Raw genomic sequence first — 22,377 nt, forward strand, 5'->3', positions numbered from 1 at the left:
GCCAAAATGAAGATCACCGCCAAACGTCTTTTTTTAGAGGACGTTCAGGAAATCATCTACAGGTGCGGTGCAGGTTAATATTTTTACATAATCGACGCGCTATTGTATTCTCAAAAGTTGGCTCTATTTGAATTACCATCACTTTTGTTTGAGAAATAAAAACTGTTTCTAGAAAAAATTCATGAAAATACGTCTTTTTCGAGCCTCGCAACTGCGTATAACCCCTTAAATCTTCACTTTTGTTCATTCAAATTCATCAAGATTTTGTTGAAAATCATACGTTACGTATCTTTAAATCCTTTTTTTTTCAATAACAACAAAATAGGACATAAAAGAGTGGTTCGAATGATTAATTATTACGAATAAAAATATATATATTATTTCTAAATGTTGAATTATGTTGAACGATAAGTAAGTCACGTGGATTCATTTAATTATTATTATTTTGATAATAATATAGAAAATACGAACTTCAAATGGAAATAATAATTGACGAAAAGTCATTGAAGTATAGGTATAGGTAGAAGAGAGGAAGAATATTTACCATAAAAGTGGCTCAAGAATATTGGGTGAGATGGCAAGATATAGAGCATCGAGGATATTCTCTCTATGTAAGTTTCTTCCTTCCTATACATATATATATACATATATATATACTACTTCGGCACTATGTTTGAAGAGAAAGAAGAGGAGGGGGTGGAGTAAGAAGGGTACATGTTCGAACAATATGCCATACCGTCGTCTTTCCCACTCTTAACATTGAAATTCGCCGCATATATTTAAGCCCAGTTCTCCTGATATTCGAGAGTCTTTGAGAAGACGGCATTCGTAAACTCGAACAAAAATTCTTCTCCATCCTTGAGGTGTCTTTTTATTTACGTAATCCTAACGTCTCCTCGAGGATTATAGTTAAGGAAGAAAAGATGGAAGAGTAGAGAAGAATAAAAAAAAAAAAGAAGAAAAAGAAACTTTCCATTCACGAATTTTTCCAAGAGAAAATTATTTTGCGCGTAAAAAGAAAAAAAAAATATAATATATCAACTTGCCGCTTAATTCGAACAATCTCGATTTTTATTTTATCGTTATTTTCTTCCTTCTTTCTTTTTTTATTTTGATACGTTCTCGCGACCGTAAACGAATTTGTGATTATTTTAAAGAGCGGCCAAATCGAGCCTTCTCTTGGTTAAGCATCGAGAATTTCAAATTGCAGTAGAAACGAACATTTGGCATTCTTCCACGTTATCCCTCATACCACCACCACCACCACCACCACCAGACCCCTCCCCCCTATCCATAAAACACATTCTACTCGGCTTAATACGAAGACACATGACGGATCAAAACGATATATATTGGAATGTACGCTGCTGTTTCTACCACAATTCGTTTTTCCCTAGTATGGGAACCTCTCTGGGGAGATTTATATAGAGTTAAAAATTTTGAACAATGAAAATTTTTAATTGCGTTCCGATCTTTTGCCAATCCTTCTTCTCCGCGATCACAAAAAAAAAAAAAAAAAAAAAAAAAAAAAAAAGAAAAATAAGAAAGAACCTTTAGCTGGCATTAAAAAGGGAATTTTTCCTACGAAACAGAAAAGACAAAATAAAAAGGGGTAAAGTGGATGAATGTAGAGAAAGAGGAATAAAATCTGAAAAGCTTTGGGTTCTCTCCTTCGAATTGAAGGTACAAACCCGGACTCTTTCAATACGAATTCAAATGGAACGTCCATTAGTAGCTTATCAGTTCTCTACAGAGTGCTTGCATTATTCAAGATAAACCTCTCTTGACTTTCTTAAATGAAGAAATTTTCTTGCGACTAATCCCAGAAAGATTGATAGAAACAGAGAAAAACAGAACGAAGGACACAATGAGAGAGAGAGAGAGAGAGAGAGAGAGAGAGAAAGAAGGAATTTGGTATACGATCGAAACAAAAGAAACAAAGATAAAATAAAATTATTCGTAAAAATGTTAATAATTAAAATCGAATTATATATTTCGCTCAAAATGCAACAGAATTAAATCGTCGGACGGAAATAGTAACGTAATATTTATCTCGTTACAAATCGCGGTCTCCGTTTCTCTTCATACTTCCCCCTCTCATTTTGTGCATATCTTTCGACGCACGTTCCTAATCAAACTAAAAGAGAAGAGGAAAAAACAAAATGAATAGATACGATATCAGACGGAAAAAGAGATAACGGAATTGAAGAGTAGGAGTTAGGACGATAAGGTGTACCTTGGTGAATACGTTGTAAGGGGTGCTTTGATGAGACCCTCAACCTTGTCCACTTCAACACACGATATATAAACTGCCATCTATCTATCTCTCTCTCTCTCTCACACACACATATACACATACACACACATACTTACTTACACTTTTTCTCTCTATTTTTCTCTCTATCTCGCTCACTCGTTCGTTCGTTCGTTCGATCGTTCGTTCGTTTAGTCTCTCTGCCTATATTACCGTTAATGCGACGTTAAAAAATAAAAATATATCAGCATCATCCAACGCGAAAGGCCTGACAAACCTCCATTATCGATCACCAATTACATTATTACGCTAGATTCAAAGGCACTTTCTAGTATCGGTAGCAGGAAGCTTTCCTGACCCTGGATGGAAAGGTACAAGTAGGAGGACCTTCAAAGCATTTCGTTTTCCGACTTGGTGCCCCTCCCCCCCCCGCCCAGTGCCAGTTTACAAAGAGCCAGAAACGCAAATAGAAACGCTATAGAGTAGTAGTGCTTTTACGCTAAAACGCGGTATTAACGATCCCTCTTGTCTTCTTCCTCTATATTGAATATTAACCGTAAATAGCCTGACCACACTACCACCCCATTACTTATTTCCCAAAGATTATATTTATTCCATTAATTATTTTTATTTCAAAATTACTAATATTCTCATGTGTGGACATTTATATATAAAACATATTGAAATTTTATACAAAAGATATTATAGAAAATATCATTCAAATGTTTCTCATCTGTTTGATGGTTTTCCAATAAGTTCGTGCGGTATTTTTTGTTTTGTTTTGTTTTGTTTTTAAAAAGCAAATAAATGGCAAAAACCGCATGGATTTATTGGAGTAGCTAATGTTTTTCGAAAGATTGATCACGACGTACAACAAAGTTCAATCTTCTATAAATCTAAATTCTATGCAAATGCACTTACATGCACTTTCCATCGAACTGACCACCTTTCGCCTCGTTTTTCTTAATCAAGAGTACCGAGATTTTTCCGAAGAAAGAGAGAGAGAGAGAGAGAGAGAGAAGAACATTTCGCGAATGAGAAGTTAAGTAAATCTAGGGAAATATCAATTACAAAAGTATATAGACGATTGGATGAAAATTTAATTTGTCGATTGGCAAAGTTTGATGATACATCGTAAAACATTTCTCCTGCATAAGCAAATGAGTTCGCAAATTCGATGCAACGGATAGGACAGTTTACTCGAAATACTCGTTAGAATTTAAATCAAGGTTGATGTGATAAGGAAGTAGTGGATATGCGTAACCACTAAGAGAAAGAGAGAGAATACATTAGATCCCATGGGAAAGGAAAACGAGTAAATAGATAGATGTATCTACGAAAAGTAGAGAAGAGAATTTAGTACTTACTGGCAGAGGAAGAAGAAGAAGAAGAAGAAGAAGAAGAAGGAGAAGAAGAAGAAGAAGTAAAAGAAAGTATTCCAATGACACGGAATACAATAAGAATAGGAAAAAAATAGATTGTCATTCACTTCACACTGGATTGATTCACCACGTAAATACTATCACTGAGACACACAGTTCGTATCGATATAAAAAATGATAAAAGAGAAAAGTCAATTTAAGAAATAGAGAAAAAGAAAAAAAGAGAAAGAGAGAAAGAGAGAGAGAGAGAGAGAGATAGAAAAAAGAAAACGAAGAGGAAGGTGGGTCTCGCCTTATCGAGAGCAACGTTTCGTTATCTCACTTATTTAAAGGAAACGAAAAGAAAGATAGAAATAGACAATGGCAGATAGAAAAGAATCGTTTCTTACTTTTTCGAGTTCAGTTCGTCGTGGAAGGAGTGAAATAAATAAAAATTTATCAACAACAAAAAATAAAGGACGCGAAATGTAATAGACGGATAAAAGGGATATAGAAGGAAAAGTAGAAGGAAAAGAAAAAGAAGAAGAAGAAGAAAGAAAGGAAGGATAGAAAATAGAGAAAAATCGAGCTATCGAAATGACGACTGCTATGATAATGATGACGATTGGTACGTATCGTAAGGATGATTTTTGTAATTGTTGAAATAAAGGGATGATAATATAGAGGGTGGACGAAGGATTGATGGAGGATCGATAAACGGTCGATAGTCGATGCATGTAAGTCACTAAATTTAGTTAAAAGGAATAATCGACAATTATGAGAAAAGATTGATAGGCAACCGCGTGGCAGGCAGCGTCGCGACGCACTGCTGCTTCGCGGCTACCACCCCACCATTCGATCCTCTTACTCTCTCCCTCTTACTCGTTCTAGTCATCCCCCACTCTATCACTACGGCACCTCGCAAGCTCGACACACCCCCGACGACGACGACGACGACGACGACGAAAACAACCAGATTTTGGATGTTTTTTCTCTGACATCAGAAAAAATATCCCCCAACAAACTATTTTCTACTACCCTCAAACTTTTTTGTTCCCTTCTTTTGTTATCTTCCTTCTACGAATTCATCCTAAATATCTTACTCCTATAAAATAACGAGATCAGAATTCCAAATGTATTCGCAATGTTGCGATCGAAGTATTCGCGTCAGACCACCAAAGGGTCTAGGTTTTCTTCGGATAAATTTCTAAACGAACCAAACGGGGGGAAAGAGAGGGAGAGAAAGAAAGAGAAAGAGATACCCACTGCTTTTACGATACAACCAAGCTTTCGACTTTTATCGCATGATTTACGAGCAGTCAACTAGGGGATAAAATGCAAAGACTACTTCTCATGCGTTTGTTATTACCAAAACGAACGAACGAACGAACGAAACTGAATAATCGATATCGTTAATCGAACAAATAGTCATTCGGAATTTGATTATCCATCGGTAGTCTATAACCTGTTAGGAAATATCTTCAATCGTAATCTTTTAAGAATCGTAACTCGTTTAAGAACAACACGTTCAACTTTTTGTCAACGATATAAAACTATTTACTTCTATCGACTATGAAAACCAAGAAGACTCATTGCCGATATAACAACGCTCGAGTGAACGAAAAACGAGGGGACATTTTTACAACGACCAGACGCGTCACATTGTATCAAAGTCTACCAACCAATGATGATATACGGCTCGGAAATTGTTCGATCGTCTATAGTTACACACACACACATACACATATATATATACATCACACGTAGGTGTGCATACACGAAACTTGGAAATTTATTTAGGTAGGTATTTGTTAAACGCAACCACCTGACCCTACTCGACCGTCCGAAAAATTCGTTCAAGCATTTTACTTTTTTTTTCCCCCCTCTATTTTTCCATTATTTAACGTTTAGATCTATTTTCTACTCACGCTTTATTTTCTTCCCCTCCCTCTTCTCTCCCACCCTTTTCCACTCTTTCCCTTTCTCTCATAGAACACTCTAGCTACCCTCTCTACTCTTCTTCCATTTCGTAAAGAAAAATCAAAGAAAAACATACCCTTCACTTTTTCCTTTTACCTCTTCTTCGTGTTTCTCTTCAACATGGAAATATGTCAATGAAATCGATGCACCCTCATTCACTTCCAATTTTGTTGACAAAAGAGATGAAATGGCCCATCATCTGCACCTGCAATGAAAACGTTGTCGAAATATAATATATGATAAAGTTGTAAATTATTTCACGATATCTCAGACTTTTATAAATGAAAAATCGATGTGTTATATAGGAAATCCAATAATAACATTTCTATTCTGATATCATACAACGATGTAATAGGTCAGATTATGGTATTATTAGAATATTTTGAGAGATATAAAAATCATTTTTTCATTTTTGCAAATGATACTTTGATAATATTACTTTTTGGCTAATTCTCTCGAGATTTTCTCTTTGAAATATTTCCATGAATTTCGTAGCGAAATATTTTTATTTTTCGTAAAGATTCCATTTCCTGATAATTAAAAAATTCATTTCATTTCCCGTTAGCTATCCTAGCCGTTGGACAATCAACTTTTAGAGTCCATCTACCGTACAAGTATACACCATTACATTAACTCGAATGTCCAAGCAGATAATAATTCTAATCGATGACCTATTAAATTACTAAAATTAAACTTTCGTTTCATTTTATATTGAAAAACAAACTTAAGTGAATCAATAATGCAATAAATATAATTGTATATTTTTTGTAATATTTTTATCTGCAATACATATTCTATAAATACTTTGGTTTCGTTTATTAATTAATTCGCGTATTCATATTCAAATAACTTTAGTTTTTAAATCTTTATATTATATTAAATCAAATATTCAAAAAACACGAAATCATGAGTATGAGAAAGAATAATCTTACAAAACTTAGCATTAAATTTATCTAATATTTAATCGATTCTACTCGATTCTATTTCGTTGCAAAAATAGAATCGACAGCTCGTTCTTATATAAATTCTTTCACACGCAAAACATTATCCTACGCAATATCAAATATTTCAAAGACAAAATTACAAGCACGCAACTTCAAATCTTACAAAATTAAATATCAAGTTTATCAAAGGTATATCTCGTTTGAGAAAGAAAATGGAAATAAAATCAATGAATTTAAAAATCAAGAAAGAAATACTAATCTTTCTCAAATGATAGAAAATGAATTAAATCACGAAATATGAATACTTACAATGCATTCCAGTAGGATGAAGCTCAGTGGCACCATGGTGATGCATCTCGCGTGAATCTAATAACGCGTTATTAACGAAAATAAGAAACTATAGATGAGTTTCTTATCGCGAAACCGAAATTTGATTATACGGCGAACAACACTGATTCTAATTCGCGTATGATTTTAATTTATTATGCGCCCGATCACTGATTCTACAACTGCTTCCAAAAACTGCTTTGCACGCAGTCAATGCAAGTACAAAAATTACACACTTTATTTTAAATCTTCATTGATGCACTGACTCTATAATACGCGAACAGTCTGTGCGACTGTTTAAAGATAAAAATACAACTTTACTCGAACAAACTCTAATGCAATTACTGCCTTGGTCGCAGTTAATTTAATATATAAATTTCAAGAATAGTTCGCGAACGCGACGGAATTAAAATTAACGAACGAACGTGCTTCTAATCCGTGATTTTAATTATATTTAAACGATACAACACTTCCGTATATTGCTTCGCGCACGATTGCAATCTGAAACAGAAATAAAAAAACAATGCAATTAATATCATCACTATTATTGAAAACTATTAAAATGTTTGTGAAATTATTGAATACAAAAATATACTTACTTCGAATCTTCATCTATGAATGCACGATGGGTCTCCTACCCTTAGGATGACGATGAGCACACGTTTAAACTTAATATAAGAAACTTACGGAGTTTCTTAACCGAGCAAACGAAACTTTAACATGCGACGATCAACACTGATTCTAATTTCCGATTTTTTAATATTTCATTTTAACGATGCAACACACGAGTACTTCATTGCCTACGCGCTCGATTGCAATGATGTTCTGAAACAAAAAGAAAAAGAACAATTAATATCATCGTCATAATAAAAAACCATTGAAATTATCATAGAAATGTTTGATAGGAAAGTATACTTACTTTTAGTCTTCATTGATGACTGCAGGATGGGTATCCTACCCTTAGGATGACGACGAATAAAATAAGATTAAATAAAAAATCTGAAAAGCTGAAACATACTAAAGATTATAGAACAAAATTTCCTGCGATTCATTTCTAACACACATTAAAAGATGTTTTATCATAAAGAATCCATGTTAAACATAAAAAGAAGAGTATTAAAAATTATTAATAAAAATTTTTAAAGTTGTCTAATTAGCAGTTGTTTATATCGGCAAACTCAATCAAAAATAATGAAAAACTTATTAAAATATTTAAATTAACACAATAACATTAGCAATAAAATTACTAAATAGTTTAATGCGTCATTCTCTTTTACCGATCTTAACGTGTTGAAGGACGGAAGGGAAATGAGATACGTTACTGTTTATCCTTGAGAGTTTCGAACGTTCGGCTGTTTTTGTTTTGTTCTCGGCTCGAGAAATTCCTGCAAAAACACATATAACATTCATAATTGCTTGTAGTCGAATGTTTTGTTTTCTTATTCTCTCTCTCTCTCTCTCTCTCTCTTTCTCTCTCCCTCTCTCTCACACTCTCTTTCTCACTCTTTCTATACCATTTCTATATATCAGATAGACTTCAAAAAAGAATAACGCTTACCTCGATGAATATGAAGAAAAAACAGTAAACATAATTATAAGACTAGGTATGTGTTTTAGTGCTGTATTCTCCCAATGCTCGGAAATCTGAAAAAAGTAAAAAGTTATATTGCATCAGTATAGTATAAAGAAAATCAAATATATGAAAATCAAATATATGTACGTTTATGTACAGTTAACCATACTATATCTATACACATATATATGCGTGTATGTGTATTGTGTATACATATGTATATATATGTACATGCATATGTATAGATAAAAATGCTAAAATAATACAAAATATGATCGATGATAATTAATTAATGAAAGATCAGAAATAAAGCATTATTACTGAGCAAAAGATATATCGATATATCGGAGATAAAACTAAAAATATCTAAAAAGAATTTTTTTACGTAACCTTCAAAAAGACATCGGTAAGCTGACATTATTTTCACAGATATTTTTTTAATCCGACAATGTCTCGATTTACGAATAATAAATGTTAAAAAACACGTTTCAAAGAATCGATTGATATATAGTATGATAATGAACGTTAAGATAAAATTATGTCAATTACCTCTAATTACGAGACGATGATTATCATTATAAATTTCATATGCTGCCAAAATCCAACATGGCAATTTCATTCGAATTATTATACAATTACGATTCCCGCCGCGCATGCGTACAATGCTTTTTTTACCTATAACCAATCAACGAGCTTATATGTAATAAATTATTTCGCGCTAATATTTAAAATGTATGAGATAAATAAATATAATGTACGAATGTATGGAACATTTAAACGAATATTTTATTGATTCTAATTGTTAAAATAAATAAAATTATTAAATATAAATATTATTATAAAATAAATTATTAAAATAAATAAAAAAGTCTTATATACAGAAAATCAGCTAAATTTTAATAAAAAAATAGAAACATCAAATTATATTGATGTAATTTAACTTTAAATATAACGAACCTTAAGAGATTCTCTTATATATTTTTTATATGTAATTTATTTATTGTATTAATTAAAAAAGGTATATCCTCGTTTATTTTTTGCTAACTATATCGAATAATATCATTGAAAAATAAATGTCCGCATTCCTTAATTATATCAACACGTAAACATCATGCAATAACAATTACAATTGAAAAAGTTCATACATAATCTCATATCAATAATAGTATGTCCTTATTATCATTATAGCATTATCGATGAGACTAGACTAATATTAACTATGAAATACGAATTTTATTTCTTTTTATTTTTCAGTAAGATTTGAAAATCTTTTTACTAATTTGTTATTGCATAATATCTCTTTATCTTGCAAAATATTAAGTAACTAAAAATTTAATTTGAATAGATGTAAATAAAATTCAAATAGAATAGAAGTATAGATATATATATTTCTTATTTATAAATTAATGTAATTAATCATTTACAAATTATGCTTGCTCCCATTAGAGATTTCTAATGCTTCTTAGAAAGCAACTTACCTATATAAAATTATTTTTACAACTCGTTCATCTACTTTCATTATAAAGATATGTATGACGCATATTCTCGTATAGCAAAGTACCACACGTAGAAACATATATACACATATACACGTATGTATATTATCGGGAAATCCCAAGCTGCATCAGTGGTAGTGCCCATACAGTAATGTCTAAACCAAGCTCATGTTAGTCTCACAATCAGTCACGTTCAGAATGTGAATGGGTTAAGTACTTGCTGTCTCGAATATTACCTGTTCATTTCCGTGTCAAAATAACATCCTTTTGTAAGAAAGTAAGTTCAAACAAATTTCATTTATTCTGACCTCTTCTTTTTTCTACTTGCATACAATCATAACCTTACAAAGAAAAATAACATATTTAGCATTTATACTTCCTTTTCTAATGATATTTAATCATTCATCTCTGTACGATTACAATTAAATCTTTGTAAACTTTATGATTAATCAAATACTTTTTTTTTTTTTTAATAGTACCTTTCATAACTTTAATACCTTATATACGTGTAGATTAGAAATTGTTATTTAATTTTGTCCAAGTATATTTAAATATCACGATTGCTTTATTTCAATAAAGTTAAAGTGTTTAACAAGATAAGATAAAATGATAAGATCTATTCCAGATATGACACATCTTCTAAATATAATTAAATATTGTATCCTTCCTAATAATAATCTAGTGAATTTAACATATTATTGTCAACTTATTATGTTACAGATAAGAGAGATATTAACCATTTGTATCGTACTCTCTTAAGTGCAGACAATTTTAGAAATAAATAAGTTCAAATATAAGCAACATGTCATATTTGATTCAATTCTAGATGCGACATACATGATGAAGATTAAAAAGCTTTTTTATCTTTGGATTTTGTATCTTTCTTACAATTAGATTCTATTTTAGATATTGCACGCATTACTTTTAAATGATTGGATTTTATATCTTTTATTTTCAATTATTTTAAATTAAGCGTACTGTTGCTATACTGTTCCATTACCGATAAAATAAAATATTTATTAAGACCGTAATTCTAAAATGACCTTATATTGTTACCGTAGCATCAATATTTGATATTTAAAAAATTTATAGCATCTTATGATTATATCGCTCTGGAAAAATGAAAGAGTTACATTTTAGTCGATATATTAATCAAATCAAATATTAAAAAAAGAAAAATATATATAAGTGAGTAGGTTGCAAAGTTGTAAGCGTCAACAAAAAAAGAACTTTTATTTTTTAAAATAAAAAAATTATGTTTCTATGTAAAACTTAAAACTTTTCAACCTACCCAGGTATATATTTGAAATAAATCATCTATAAAATCATTTTCACTTGTTTTTCAGCCAGCACAATAAGAATAATCATGTCTGATAATCTGAATTGGCGATGGATATTATTTTATCTGCTTGTAGCGTATGCACGATCATCTAATCAGGTAAAAATAAAACTTTATTACGAATGAACGAAAAATAAAAGAAATGATTGTTTAAGATCGTCATTTGATTGGAATGAAATGTTCTATTTAAAATTAGATATCGACGCCAGCTTCAAAAGAGTATATAGCTGCAGTGGTAGAATTCGCACCAAATAACATAGCTAATAACAGCAGAGAGACTATACAATCCAATGTAGCTAGGTATGAGGATCTCATACGTAATGCTAACGCACAGGTAAATAGATTTTTTTTAAATTACCAATTAACTGTGGGTATTCCGTTTTTATACTCAATAAAACATAAATCTTATTAAGTTAGTTATTTCAATTTGTAATAAAAATTGATAATATTTATCATTAATTTTTAAACATCAATTTTCGTATGTGTCTTATTCTTCAAATTTTCTATATTCGTTTTTTATTTTTTTATGACATAAAATCGCATCGTATGATCTCTCGTCATTCTTTGTTTCTACTTTCACCTTTATTTCATTTACCGATCGTTCCACGATTTAATCTGGCTACAAGGAAAACGTTAGAAAACCAGACGAGGAAACTTCTTAACGGAAAAAACTTCCTCTTTTACCTGGAAAACTTAATAACAAAAAATATCCTTCGATCAAATATGTGAACTCGATAAATTGGAAATCCTGAAACGAAAATTATAAATAAAGTTAACTAATGTTACATACGATGATTTTTGTTATATTATAATCTTTTTCAGAATGCCGATATCATTGTTTTTCCCGAAGATGGCATAACTACTTATCATCTTCCACAAAAAAGTGAAATGGACTTAATCTCAACGGTGATACCTTCCGCTAGATTTACACCTTGTACTCAAAATATGAATGGCATGACCGAGGTAAACTCATCATTCTTTTTTATTTTCGGTATTAATGAAAAAAACACCTAACTTATTTTCTTTAGCTCTATAAATATAAAAAAATCATTACTTCAAATAAGTATATTATTACAGGCGTTGAAAAAAATATCGTGCGCAGCTATGAAAAATAAAATCTACGTTGTCATTAATATAGCCGAGAGAGCACCCTGTTTTGATAATGAATGTCCAAAAGGTGAATCATTGTATTATAACAGCAATGTTGTTTTCGATCGCAATGGCACAGTAATCGCAAAGTACGGATTTCTAATAATACATTTAAAGATTACTTTAACAAGGAAAAGATAAACGAGACCATGAATTAATGCAATTATTTTTTACTCGTAGATATCGCAAGCAAAATCTTTACCTGGAACCTCAATTTAATACTCCTAAACATCCAGAAATTGTGACTTTCGAAACTGATTTTAATGTTACTTTTGGAACGTTCATTTGTTTCGATATTCTATTTGCAGTACCTGCTTTAAATTTAACAAGAGATCTTGGAATTACCGATATTGTTTATACAACTGCATGGTTTTCTGAAACTCCGTTCCTAACTGGTACATCAAATTCAAATCTAATTCTAATTATAAATATCTTCTCTCTCTTTCTTTTTCTCTTTTCTTATTTATTTAGATTATATAAACAACGAAATAAATTATTTATTTTAGCTATTCAAACGCAATTCGGTTGGGCGTTCGCAGAAAATGTAAATCTTTTGGCAGCTGGATACAATGATCCTTCAGCGGGTAATTCAGGCAGTGGCATTTACCATGGTACGTACAATAATTATTAATTAGTTCAGTGTTCAAATATTCATTGAAATAAAATCTAATTATGAAATAAGCACATTTATAATAAATATTGTAACACCAAATTTTAGGTAGTAGTCATACAAATAAGGTCAAGCTATCACATAAACGAACTACCGAATTAATAATTGATGTAGTTCCTAAAAAAGTAAATATACTGAAAAATCAAGAAACTAAAGACGCAAAACAACACGTTCACGTTCACGATGAACTAAGGAGAAAACGTGAAACAACCAATGTGAACAATTTGAAATTGTTACGTGATAATATTACTTTGTTCAAGACGGAAGTATTGAACAGCAATGTTTCCTCAAAAACCATATGTCATCATGATCATTGTTGCGATTTTACAGTTAAAGTAAACAAAATTGATACGAAAGTAAAATATCGATTGGTTGTATATAATGGAATCCGTAATTATGCTAACATACGTTACGTTGGTACACGAGTTTGCTCAGTAATACAATGTTCCGATGATACCCTCGAGTCTTGTGGATCTACTCTGGACTCTCAAACAACTTTCCAGGAAATCAGCATATCAGGAAGATTCGACGCGTCGAAAAATTCATTGATCATGCCGAATACTTTGAAAACTGACTTGTTACCGATTATGGAATTTTCGTACGAAGAACACTTACATAATGATCACAAACATATTTCAATCGTAAGTTCGAACAAAATGTTAACGAATCTTGTAACATTTGGCGTTTATTGTAGAGACTATGACAAGGATCTAAGTAATGCTGCTATTTCTAACAATATCGCCTATTCGTTTTCAATCCTAATGGCATTCTTATTATCACGTTTCTGGTGATAACTATTCCATTAAGTCTTCCTAAAGTTTTCATAGAAATGTCCATATATATATATATATATATATATATAAGTAATGTTTTCTATTTTTCTTTACATGTTTATATTTTAACCTGTTAACTGTTAATTGTCTTCCTAAATTTTTCATAGAAATATGCATATATATAAGTAATGTTTTCTATTTTTCTTTACATGTTTATATTTTAACCTGTTAACTAAGTATGACAAAATATTTATCAAACACGAACTACTACTGCAATGGGCACGACGATATTTTTCTCGTCATGAAATGATAATATTGCTTATAACTATGAAAAAAAGACTCCCCATTGTGAAACGAGTTGAATAAAAATTTATTCCCTGGTTAACAGGTTAAATAATTGATATTATTGTTGTAAAATATAAAAAAATATAGTATTTTTGTCTGTGATGTCTTGGTGTACTATAAAAAGAGTATATAAAAGTATATTTTATGTCTTACAAAAATATTTATTTTATTATTATTCAACCCATTTAATTAAATCATTAAAATATTACTCATTTTCAAGATTAAAATCAATGATTCATAATCTTATCTGTCATATTTTATATAATAATAGCAATGATTTTAAAACAATTGAAATAGTAGAAACACTTGAAATTATAAATAACTTAACCTGATAAAAATAATCCTGAATTTTTCTATTGAAATATAAACCGAATGTGAGAAAGGACAATGATACTCGTAAATACAATTATAAATTTAACTTCAAAGATTATGAAAAAGAAAAGATATCTATCAGTGCCATTTATAAGCTGCAATGCAAGTAAGTCATTCTTCTAATCAACAAAAATAATATTACCCCAAATATATTAAATAATTTGTGTATTATTTCTTTTAGATAGATATTCTCATACTGACATGCCATTACCAGATTTTAAAGAACGCGAAGCAGAATTAAAGAAAAACAAAAAAATAGTTCATTCAAATGAAGATCAAAAATGTTTAAACTATGCCGCATCCTTTGGTGTGTTTAGTTATTCATAATATTTCATACTAAATAATAAATTAGAAATTAATATTTAATAGTGGCCGGAGTCGCTTATATGTATACTTTCAAGTCGCATCTCTTACATTACATAATGTTTTTGGCACCATCTCGAGATGTAATAGCAACGGCTCAAACAGAAGCAACGTTGAGTACCATACCAGAAGGAAAAGTTGCTACTATAAAATGGCGAGGAAAGCCAGTTTTTATTTATCATAGGTAAATGATTACTATTATAATCTAAAATTAAAATTATAGAAAATAAAATATGAAATGTAATTTCTTATTTACTATCAGAATGCAGAATACTATCAAACAAGAAAGAGATGTTAGTTTGTCAATTTTGAGAGATCCTCAAACCGATGAAGAAAGAGTTAAAAAACCTGAATGGTTAATCGTCATTGGAATTTGTACTCATTTAGGTTGCATACCTATTCCTAATGCTGGTATCATTCCGGGAGGATTTTTTTGTCCTTGCCATGGTTCACATTTTGATGGATCTGGTCGCATACGGAAAGGACCAGCACCTACTAATCTTAATGTTCCTGAATATAAGTTTATTAACGATGACAAAGTAATTATCGGTTAAGTAATTACATCGGCTCCTTATTCATGTGTCAAAGAATTCATATTTAAAGAATTAATTCTAAGTTCTTATAATATATCTATTAATTTTATAATAAAAATAAGAAACAGACCATTTTTTTTTATATTCTTAAATAATTTTGAAAATTATTTAAGGTACTTTGATGATAGTAATTCTACGATTTTTAAGATAAATTACTTATACTACAATTTTAATAATAGCAGGTTTCAAATAAATAAAAAATTCATTAAATGTTGCATATACCTTATATATTCATTCTGTTTTCTAAAACTGAGATCTATCATCCTGTTGTTGAATTAAGATAACATCCAAATAATTATAACAATAAAATCAAATGATAATCCTGGGTCCATATTCATCTTTTAAAAAATATAGAAATCAGCGTGAGATGCATTGAAATGAAATCCAAAAAGTCAATTAATTTACGTATCATCGATTATATTAAATACTGCTGTGAAATAAACGTATTTTTGAATGTTTACGTAAATACATTGATTTGTATGACATTTCTGCTTGCCTTCGTCGGGGGAAATGGTAGCGGAATGGGGATGAGCATGCGCCGTAAAATTTCTGCGCAGTAGTCCTATTGCGCACCTCGACGAATCCAAGGAACCTGCAGTATCATTTCAGTCGTTGTTAGTCGCGTATCGATATAGTATTGTGTTTACATATAAATAATCAAATTTATTTCACGATATTTACATCTTTTTCTCTAATACGTTCGTTTTTTAAACAGTTTCTATTACACAATATTAATATTCAATCATAACTGTATTTCTAACCAAAAATTTTAATTATATATTAATAATACAAAATTTGTTAAAATGACCCCACCTATGGAAAGGATCCAAATTTTAGAAAATATTGAAAAAGATATTATTGTGTGTTTACAAAGTGCAGGTATATTTAAAACGTTTTATTTCTTAAATGTTTTATACTACTGTTGAATATATTTTGTTAGGCTATATCTCTCATTGTATATTTTTATTTTATATAGGTCAAGCATTTATGGAATTAAGTAAGGAAAAATCTAGTTTAAAACAAGCAGAAGCTCAAACACATCAATTTCTTAAAACTCTAGCTCATGTGGAATCGAAATTGAGCGAGCAAATCAATTATCTCACTCAAGTTTCAACAGGTTTGTAAATACTAGAAATCTTAACCTCCAAATATTAACGATGTTTTATTTTTTTTTACTCAACATCAGGTCAACCACACGAAGGTTCTGGATATGCAAGTCAAAAGGTTTTGCAAATGGCATGGCATAGGTTGGAACATGCTCGGAGCAGAGTTAATGAACTGGAGCGTATAAAAAATAAGCCAAGATGAGAAATTTATCTATTTATAAAATTTCTACTTTCCAGGAAATATCAACGTGTATATCATAACATGTAATAATCAATTAATTTCTTATTTTTTATTAAATCTCTAATATTTTTTATTTCATATTTCAAATCAGCTTTTATCGACAAGATTTAGTATAAGACACAAATGACGTTGATTTGATAATATGATTTAATTTACAAAGTATGTAAAATCAGCACATTATGCGAAAACTTGTTTCGTTCATGAATAGATTCATGAACAAGTTACTATATAAAAATAGATAAATAACATTTGACTATCTCTTAATGTTATATAATATAAATCTATATCATAAACTTAAAGATATTTGAGAACATTCCAAGTACGATGCATCTTTAAGCGCATTAAGATGCATGCGAGTAGCATAGAGTAAATTCTAATTTGGTAAGTTTATTTCCTGATGATAAATTGTAAATCTTTAGGGTATGGAACTATCCATAGCAGCCATGCTACGTTTTACAGTAGCAGCTAACGAAAGTCGAGATCTTCTTTCTTCATCTAATTGTTTAGTAAGTAATGACATTTGTGACTGTAGGTCTGTCATTTGATTTTTTAAAGTTTTTACAGTTTCCGATAACGACCTAAACAAAATACAACATTAGAATGAAACGAATATATTCATAAATTAGAAATTAAAAATAAAGTAAAATAATGTACCGGTCAGCACTACTATCCCAATTCACACCCTTCTTGTGCATCAATGATGCATCCCGTGTTCTTTGCCATTCGACATCCATCATAGCTACAATTTAAAATTTATTAAAATAAATGTATAATACATACATACATACATACAAATATACAGTATGCGGCAAAACAAACAGTACTAAAATTACAAATACGTTTTAAAAATTAAGATATGTCATAACATGCAAAGTAACGATGCCAACACATATCTTATTGCATTGGTAAAGCATGTGTTGAAAATATGTATCCTCATGGCTCATACATTGTTCATAACATTGTCGATAAGCATAGGTTGCAGTACTATTTGTTTAGCCGCTTATTATATATACATAAGAATATATAAACTTACAATTAGACTCGTTAGAATTCATGGTAAATCTACTATTGACAGAAAGACAATAACTCTCTATTATTTTTAAAATAATTGCATCTTCTTCGAATTGACGGTTATCTGTTAAAACAAGATATCGTAGTAAATTACAGAGTATTACCTAAATATTATAGTTCATTGATTATATGCATGCGTATATGATATTTACCAAATGTCTTGAGTGTATATAAAGGCGGGGCTGGACGTAACGAAGCAATACTCCAAGGCGTCTTAATCCCTGGAGATAAACAATGATCCGCTGCCGACCGTTGGCGCTTCCCGTTCGTCTGACTGTTCATCTATAGAAAATAATTTAGTTTAAACATTAACTTTAAAAATTTTATTTTTTTATTTAATCTACAACGAACTATATGAAGCATTTATGGAGCACACGCCCTACCTACAAAAAAATATACTAAACTAATAAACAAAGAAGTGGGCACAATGCATATTCATCATCAAACGAATGTAAAAAGGATGAATAATAATAATTATGATCGTTTCTACGTGATTCATGTTCCTTTCCAGTTATATGTATGTATTTTATGAATCATATGAATGTTATGTTAGCAAAGCAAAAGCATTCTTCACACAACATGGCTGTGAAATATAAGCATAAAATCCTTGATGACCAATGACTATTAGTGGTGAAAAATCAGTGAAGGAAATCAATCCGATTGAAGAGAGAGAAAAAAAAAGGTAAAAAAATAAACAGCCATGCCATGGAAGCTTGCCTCGTTCTGTGCATCCTGATAATGGAATTGTTCTCTTGAGCCACCAATGAGCATATAATCCTGATCTATAAACTTGACCCGTTTGTTCGGGTTGTTCTTCGATAGTTGGTTGTACTGGACGGACCATTCTTTTTCCCTTTCTTTTAGAATAACTTTGGTGCAATTGTGGTATTGGTTCCGTAAATCTTTTGTGCTTAATATTTTCATAATCTTTAGCAGTAACCATAATATTTTTCTCTTTTTCTTCTTTCATATTATCAAATGCATCTTTATTAACATCTTTTTTAATATAGCTGGAAGAAGTCATTACCGTATTCGATGTCTTATTAATATTTTCTGTAGAAGGGAATGAACGTTCGCTATCTCTGGGCGTAGAACCAAATGGCGAAGTACAAATGCACTGATTTTCAAATTTATTTTCATCAATGTCGCTTTCGCTGTGGGACGCTCTTACTGGATCAATGTATTTACTATGACTGGATCTGTGGGATTTGTAACAAGAACCAAGTTCTGTTGAATTTAAATGATAACTTTCAGCCATTCCAGAATCTGATGAATGCACACTGGTAGTAGGACATAAACGTTGATCATTTCTTAGATTTCCATTATCAGCTGTGTTTACAGGTGTCACGGAATCTCGAATAATGAGATTAGAGATTTCTGGTGTTTTAGGATAAAGCTCGACAACGTCCCAACATTTAATGGTACCACCGCAAGGCATACGTTCACGTGGTACATCTAAATTTTCTCGATAATAATCATGTGTACGCGGTAATAAAATTGGTACAGCAGAAGTACTCGTAGAAAGTAATATGTTCGGCAGGACGTGGCTCGTAGCACGGCCAGCAGGTAAACTCTTGCTGGTTTCGAACGAAGAACGATCTCCATAAGCAACGGCGGCCCTCGATGCGAAGTTCGTGAGAGAAGTACTTTCTAAACCTAAGGCACTAAGATCGGTATCCCCGACCTCGTATCTGACATCGAGCGTTAAAGTAGATTTACGTAATTCTTTTGGGGGATCCTGAATAGTTTCATTATCGATAATAGTTTCACAATCTGAATTACATTCGCTACTTTTGTTAGGAAAAATAGTATACGTCACGTTACACCTTCTCATTTTAACGCTACTTAAATCTGGCTTTAGAACGTATTGAATGTAAAGCAGCTTTTTCATTAATTCAGTTTCTATTATTTTTTTCCTCACGAGCTTTGCAAAATACCTCGAGAGCCGCGTATACGGAGGATGATTATAACTCACTCGAGGCATTGTCGGTGATTTCAATATGTTGGTAACTTTTTCTTGAGCTAGAAGCTCAATCCAACGTTGTCTTTCTTCTTTACTTGTACATAATACTGTTATATTTTCAATCATTGGTCCTGCACAAAAAAGAAATAATGTACTTAATATTTATTTGTACATATGTATAAATAACCGTACCCGTTATTTCAAAAGCATTCCTTATTTCATCGGTGTCCTCTGTTGCCAATACATTAATGCCTGTCAATGGAAGCTTTCCCTAGAAATAGTTAAATGTACATAGACAAATTCATATAGAAATTTTCTAATAATTCTAGTACCTCATAAATAAAAGAACTCATTCGTGGACTGGTACTCAATACTAATAACGTAGCAGGAAATAGAACAAAATATCTGTCTCTTTTATCAACTCCTGTTGCTAGCGTAACAGATCCAACATGAAGAATTTCACCGAGAGAACTTAACTCTTCTCCCTCCCAACCTTTAATACCACTAGTCAATACCTGTAGTGCTAATTCACGCTGTTTACGTATTGAAGAACAAGACTCCTGTTAACGATATCAATTAATAATAGAATCTTTTTCTATAGACAGTTTCTGATCTAATTTAATCATAAATATTAATTATACCGCTATTTCTCTATAAACTGCTATACTTCGTTGTGTGTCTCCTCTATCAGGATGATTTTTCTCAGTGTATCTTTCTAATTCTTGTAGCATAGCAGAGTACTTGTCTAGTCTTCTAAACGGCTTACTAAGACCTGTAGTTAAAACTAATATACCTGGGGTAATTGCACCACTATCTTCCATAAATTCATTTAATTCATCTCTGTAAAAAATCATTCTTATAGTAATAGCAGTCACCATGAAGGAGAAAAAGAAAAAAATAATAAGAAAATTATAAAATATAATTATTTTCTTACCTGTATCTATCAAGAATGCAGACAGCTTGCGGATGATTATTGCAATAAGCAGTATGTATAGATTTTAATCTTGGAGCAAGTGTTAAAAACAAATTTCCTATTCTACCAGCTACGCCTTGTAAAATGGTATTCTCTAAATTCGTAAGAAGTCGCTGATGCATTTCCAACACCTCGTGTATGTTACCTAATAATTGTTTGTACTCTTCCTTTTTTAATCTACGATTAAATTTTACTCGATGCTATCATTTGTAACGAATGGCATGAGAAATATAATGTCAGACAGATAATATTAAATGACAAGGAACCTACATATTTGATGATTCTAGCGGTTGCAAAAAATTAGTAACTAAGCCTTGTAATTCTGCTACGTTAATTCTTTCCGAATCAACTATGTCTTTTATTACTATATCACGATTGAGTTTTTGATGAACAGGTGACTCCGGTAGACCTTTTTCTGAAGACACTTTAACGGAAGATAATCCATTATCTACAATGATATAAATCCTTACATAACAAAAATTTAATATCAAATGCGGATATAATATTATCATTCTTGAATACACTTATTTATTAATGTAGATATTGAATCGAATACATAAAAATGATAAACCTCTCACCGGGTACTCGATGTTCTTTAACATAGTTGGATGGAAACCATCCGGTCTTATCGTGCAACGTACCCTCCCACCAACCTTCATCATCTGTTTGAGTTATGGTTATAATATCACCTTTCTTAAAGCATAACTGTAAATGACAATCCAAATTTAAGTATATCGAGCATATTGGATTGACTTATTCATAAATGATTTGTTCTACTAGATAAGATTATCTCATAAACATACTTCATCGTTATTCTTTCCTTTGAAGGAAAATAGTGCTGTCACGAACTTAGGTGCATCAGGCTTTGACATAACTATGGATATTTTAGGAATATCTTCTCGTTAAATATTCAAAATACCAGTCACAGCATTTAAACATGCGAATATTGTAGAAAACTCCAAACGTTAATGTATCATACGTGTTTTATGCACTTATAATAGTAAGTGCAGTGACAGTAGAATTCACTACTTAAAAGATTCTATTATTTACATTATTATAACAATACCAGAAGGCTATTTTATATCCATTAATAAATATGACACATTATGATTTTAATTAGGTCCAATCACACTGAATTCTATCTATATAATGGTTGTAAAGTGCAATTGCAGACATTACATTTATATATCATGCCAACCTATACTTGCCACACAATATTCTATAAATAACTCGGCCTTTGCATCACATGACCATGTTTATTGGTATTTTCTTGACAGCGCCATGCTCATGGAATGACACTAATTCTTAGCATTCTTTTACTTTTTTTTCTACAAATTTTTGTTTTAATAATTATTAATAACAAAGTTACAAAATCTGATAAATATTCTACATTATAAAAGTATTTCTAGAAAAAGCTTTATTCTGTAATTTATAAAAATAGCTTAAAATGTTGGTTTAATATTTTATCTATTTCTTTTTACATT

General features: G+C 30.9%; 5 protein-coding genes and 2 long non-coding RNA genes across 11 annotated transcripts in view; 3 read left to right on the forward strand and 4 right to left on the reverse strand.

Moving 5' to 3' along the window:
* The window catches only part of LOC122522906 (synaptotagmin-7), a 148,593-nt gene extending 144,144 nt beyond the window's left edge, over nt 1-4,449 (reverse strand). The window contains exons 1-2 of one of the 2 annotated variants that reach the window (XM_043644280.1): nt 4,026-4,449; nt 3,622-3,779 (exon numbers count right to left, since the gene is read on the reverse strand). The gene's annotated coding sequence lies outside the window, so the exon portion shown is untranslated. The remainder of the gene's footprint in view (nt 1-3,621; nt 3,780-4,025) is intronic. The other variant, XM_043644281.1, reaches the window with a different exon arrangement.
* A 1,236-nt stretch (nt 4,450-5,685) lies between these two features.
* LOC122523498 lies at nt 5,686-6,956 on the reverse strand. The gene is made up of 2 exons (XR_006305313.1): nt 6,849-6,956; nt 5,686-5,800 (listed from the first exon to the last, which is right to left on the reverse strand). It is a non-coding gene; the product is annotated as an uncharacterized LOC122523498 (long non-coding RNA).
* A 1,161-nt stretch (nt 6,957-8,117) lies between these two features.
* LOC122522944 lies at nt 8,118-9,083 on the reverse strand. Its single transcript, XR_006305215.1, has 3 exons — nt 8,989-9,083; nt 8,425-8,510; nt 8,118-8,251 (listed from the first exon to the last, which is right to left on the reverse strand). It is a non-coding gene; the product is annotated as an uncharacterized LOC122522944 (long non-coding RNA).
* Nucleotides 9,084-10,052: 969 nt separating this feature from the next.
* LOC122522946 (vanin-like protein 1) lies at nt 10,053-14,369 on the forward strand. Its single transcript, XM_043644391.1, has 8 exons — nt 10,053-10,212; nt 11,282-11,373; nt 11,471-11,608; nt 12,097-12,237; nt 12,352-12,512; nt 12,604-12,818; nt 12,930-13,034; nt 13,142-14,369. The coding sequence occupies exons 2-8, from the start codon at nt 11,302-11,304 to the stop codon at nt 13,882-13,884; spliced, it is 1,575 nt and encodes a 524-aa protein (XP_043500326.1). The 5' UTR covers nt 10,053-10,212; nt 11,282-11,301; the 3' UTR covers nt 13,885-14,369.
* An 89-nt stretch (nt 14,370-14,458) lies between these two features.
* LOC122522948 (cytochrome b-c1 complex subunit Rieske, mitochondrial-like) lies at nt 14,459-16,005 on the forward strand. The gene is made up of 4 exons (XM_043644394.1): nt 14,459-14,689; nt 14,765-14,890; nt 14,953-15,130; nt 15,209-16,005. Exons 1-4 carry the CDS (start codon nt 14,599-14,601, stop codon nt 15,498-15,500), a joined length of 687 nt encoding a protein of 228 aa, XP_043500329.1. The 5' UTR covers nt 14,459-14,598; the 3' UTR covers nt 15,501-16,005.
* Nucleotides 16,006-16,157: 152 nt separating this feature from the next.
* On the forward strand, nt 16,158-18,446 carry LOC122522947 (mediator of RNA polymerase II transcription subunit 11-like). 2 transcript variants are annotated; one of them, XR_006305218.1, is made up of 4 exons: nt 16,158-16,418; nt 16,516-16,656; nt 16,726-16,909; nt 17,306-18,446. XR_006305218.1 is itself a non-coding variant. In XM_043644393.1 (3 exons), exons 1-3 carry the CDS (start codon nt 16,343-16,345, stop codon nt 16,845-16,847), a joined length of 339 nt encoding a protein of 112 aa, XP_043500328.1. In that variant the 5' UTR covers nt 16,158-16,342; the 3' UTR covers nt 16,848-17,134. The 2 variants fall into 2 exon arrangements, 1 of the variants encoding a protein (XP_043500328.1); XM_043644393.1 differs by lacking the exon at nt 17,306-18,446 and having other exon boundaries at nt 16,726-17,134.
* LOC122522945 (rho guanine nucleotide exchange factor 7) lies at nt 17,016-22,163 on the reverse strand. 3 transcript variants are annotated; one of them, XM_043644390.1, is made up of 12 exons: nt 21,697-22,148; nt 21,472-21,598; nt 21,164-21,341; nt 20,855-21,070; nt 20,562-20,760; nt 20,253-20,480; nt 20,113-20,191; nt 19,933-20,051; nt 18,110-18,239; nt 17,920-18,021; nt 17,541-17,625; nt 17,016-17,464 (listed from the first exon to the last, which is right to left on the reverse strand). In XM_043644390.1, exons 1-12 carry the CDS (start codon nt 21,763-21,765, stop codon nt 17,302-17,304), a joined length of 1,695 nt encoding a protein of 564 aa, XP_043500325.1. In that variant the 5' UTR covers nt 21,766-22,148; the 3' UTR covers nt 17,016-17,301. The 3 variants fall into 3 exon arrangements, 1 of the variants encoding a protein (XP_043500325.1); XR_006305217.1 differs by lacking the exons at nt 17,016-17,464; nt 17,541-17,625 and having other exon boundaries at nt 17,930-18,021; nt 18,675-20,051; nt 21,164-21,317; nt 21,697-22,163; XR_006305216.1 differs by lacking the exons at nt 17,016-17,464; nt 17,541-17,625 and having other exon boundaries at nt 17,930-18,021; nt 18,675-20,051; nt 21,697-22,161.
* Between the last annotated feature and the right edge of the window lie 214 nt (nt 22,164-22,377).

The sequence above is a fragment of the Polistes fuscatus genome, unplaced genomic scaffold (assembly GCF_010416935.1).
Source record: "Polistes fuscatus isolate 324 unplaced genomic scaffold, CU_Pfus_HIC Scaffold6, whole genome shotgun sequence".
In the NCBI taxonomy this organism is placed as follows: domain Eukaryota; kingdom Metazoa; phylum Arthropoda; class Insecta; order Hymenoptera; family Vespidae; genus Polistes; species Polistes fuscatus.

What these genes read in the sequence shown, in the direction of transcription:
- LOC122522946 (XM_043644391.1), top strand. Translation starts at nt 11,302, where the DNA reads ATGTCTGATAATCTGAATTGGCGATGGATATTATTTTATCTGCTTGTA. An exon ending in ATGCACGATCATCTAATCAG is followed by an intron (nt 11,374 to 11,470) that starts GTAAAAATAAAA and finishes ATTTAAAATTAG; the next exon opens with ATATCGACGCCAGCTTCAAA. An exon ending in AGGCAGTGGCATTTACCATG is followed by an intron (nt 13,035 to 13,141) that starts GTACGTACAATA and finishes ACCAAATTTTAG; the next exon opens with GTAGTAGTCATACAAATAAG.
- LOC122522948 (XM_043644394.1), top strand. Translation starts at nt 14,599, where the DNA reads ATGATACTCGTAAATACAATTATAAATTTAACTTCAAAGATTATGAAA. An exon ending in ATTTATAAGCTGCAATGCAA is followed by an intron (nt 14,690 to 14,764) that starts GTAAGTCATTCT and finishes TATTTCTTTTAG; the next exon opens with ATAGATATTCTCATACTGAC. An exon ending in AAACTATGCCGCATCCTTTG is followed by an intron (nt 14,891 to 14,952) that starts GTGTGTTTAGTT and finishes AATATTTAATAG; the next exon opens with TGGCCGGAGTCGCTTATATG.
- LOC122522947 (XM_043644393.1), top strand. Translation starts at nt 16,343, where the DNA reads ATGACCCCACCTATGGAAAGGATCCAAATTTTAGAAAATATTGAAAAA. An exon ending in TGTGTGTTTACAAAGTGCAG is followed by an intron (nt 16,419 to 16,515) that starts GTATATTTAAAA and finishes TATTTTATATAG; the next exon opens with GTCAAGCATTTATGGAATTA. An exon ending in TCTCACTCAAGTTTCAACAG is followed by an intron (nt 16,657 to 16,725) that starts GTTTGTAAATAC and finishes ACTCAACATCAG; the next exon opens with GTCAACCACACGAAGGTTCT.
- LOC122522945 (XM_043644390.1), bottom strand. Translation starts at nt 21,765, where the DNA reads ATGTCAAAGCCTGATGCACCTAAGTTCGTGACAGCACTATTTTCCTTC. An exon ending in TAAAGAACATCGAGTACCCG is followed by an intron (nt 21,342 to 21,471) that starts GTGAGAGGTTTA and finishes ATATCATTGTAG; the next exon opens with ATAATGGATTATCTTCCGTT. An exon ending in ATATACACTCAAGACATTTG is followed by an intron (nt 18,022 to 18,109) that starts GTAAATATCATA and finishes TTGTTTTAACAG; the next exon opens with ATAACCGTCAATTCGAAGAA.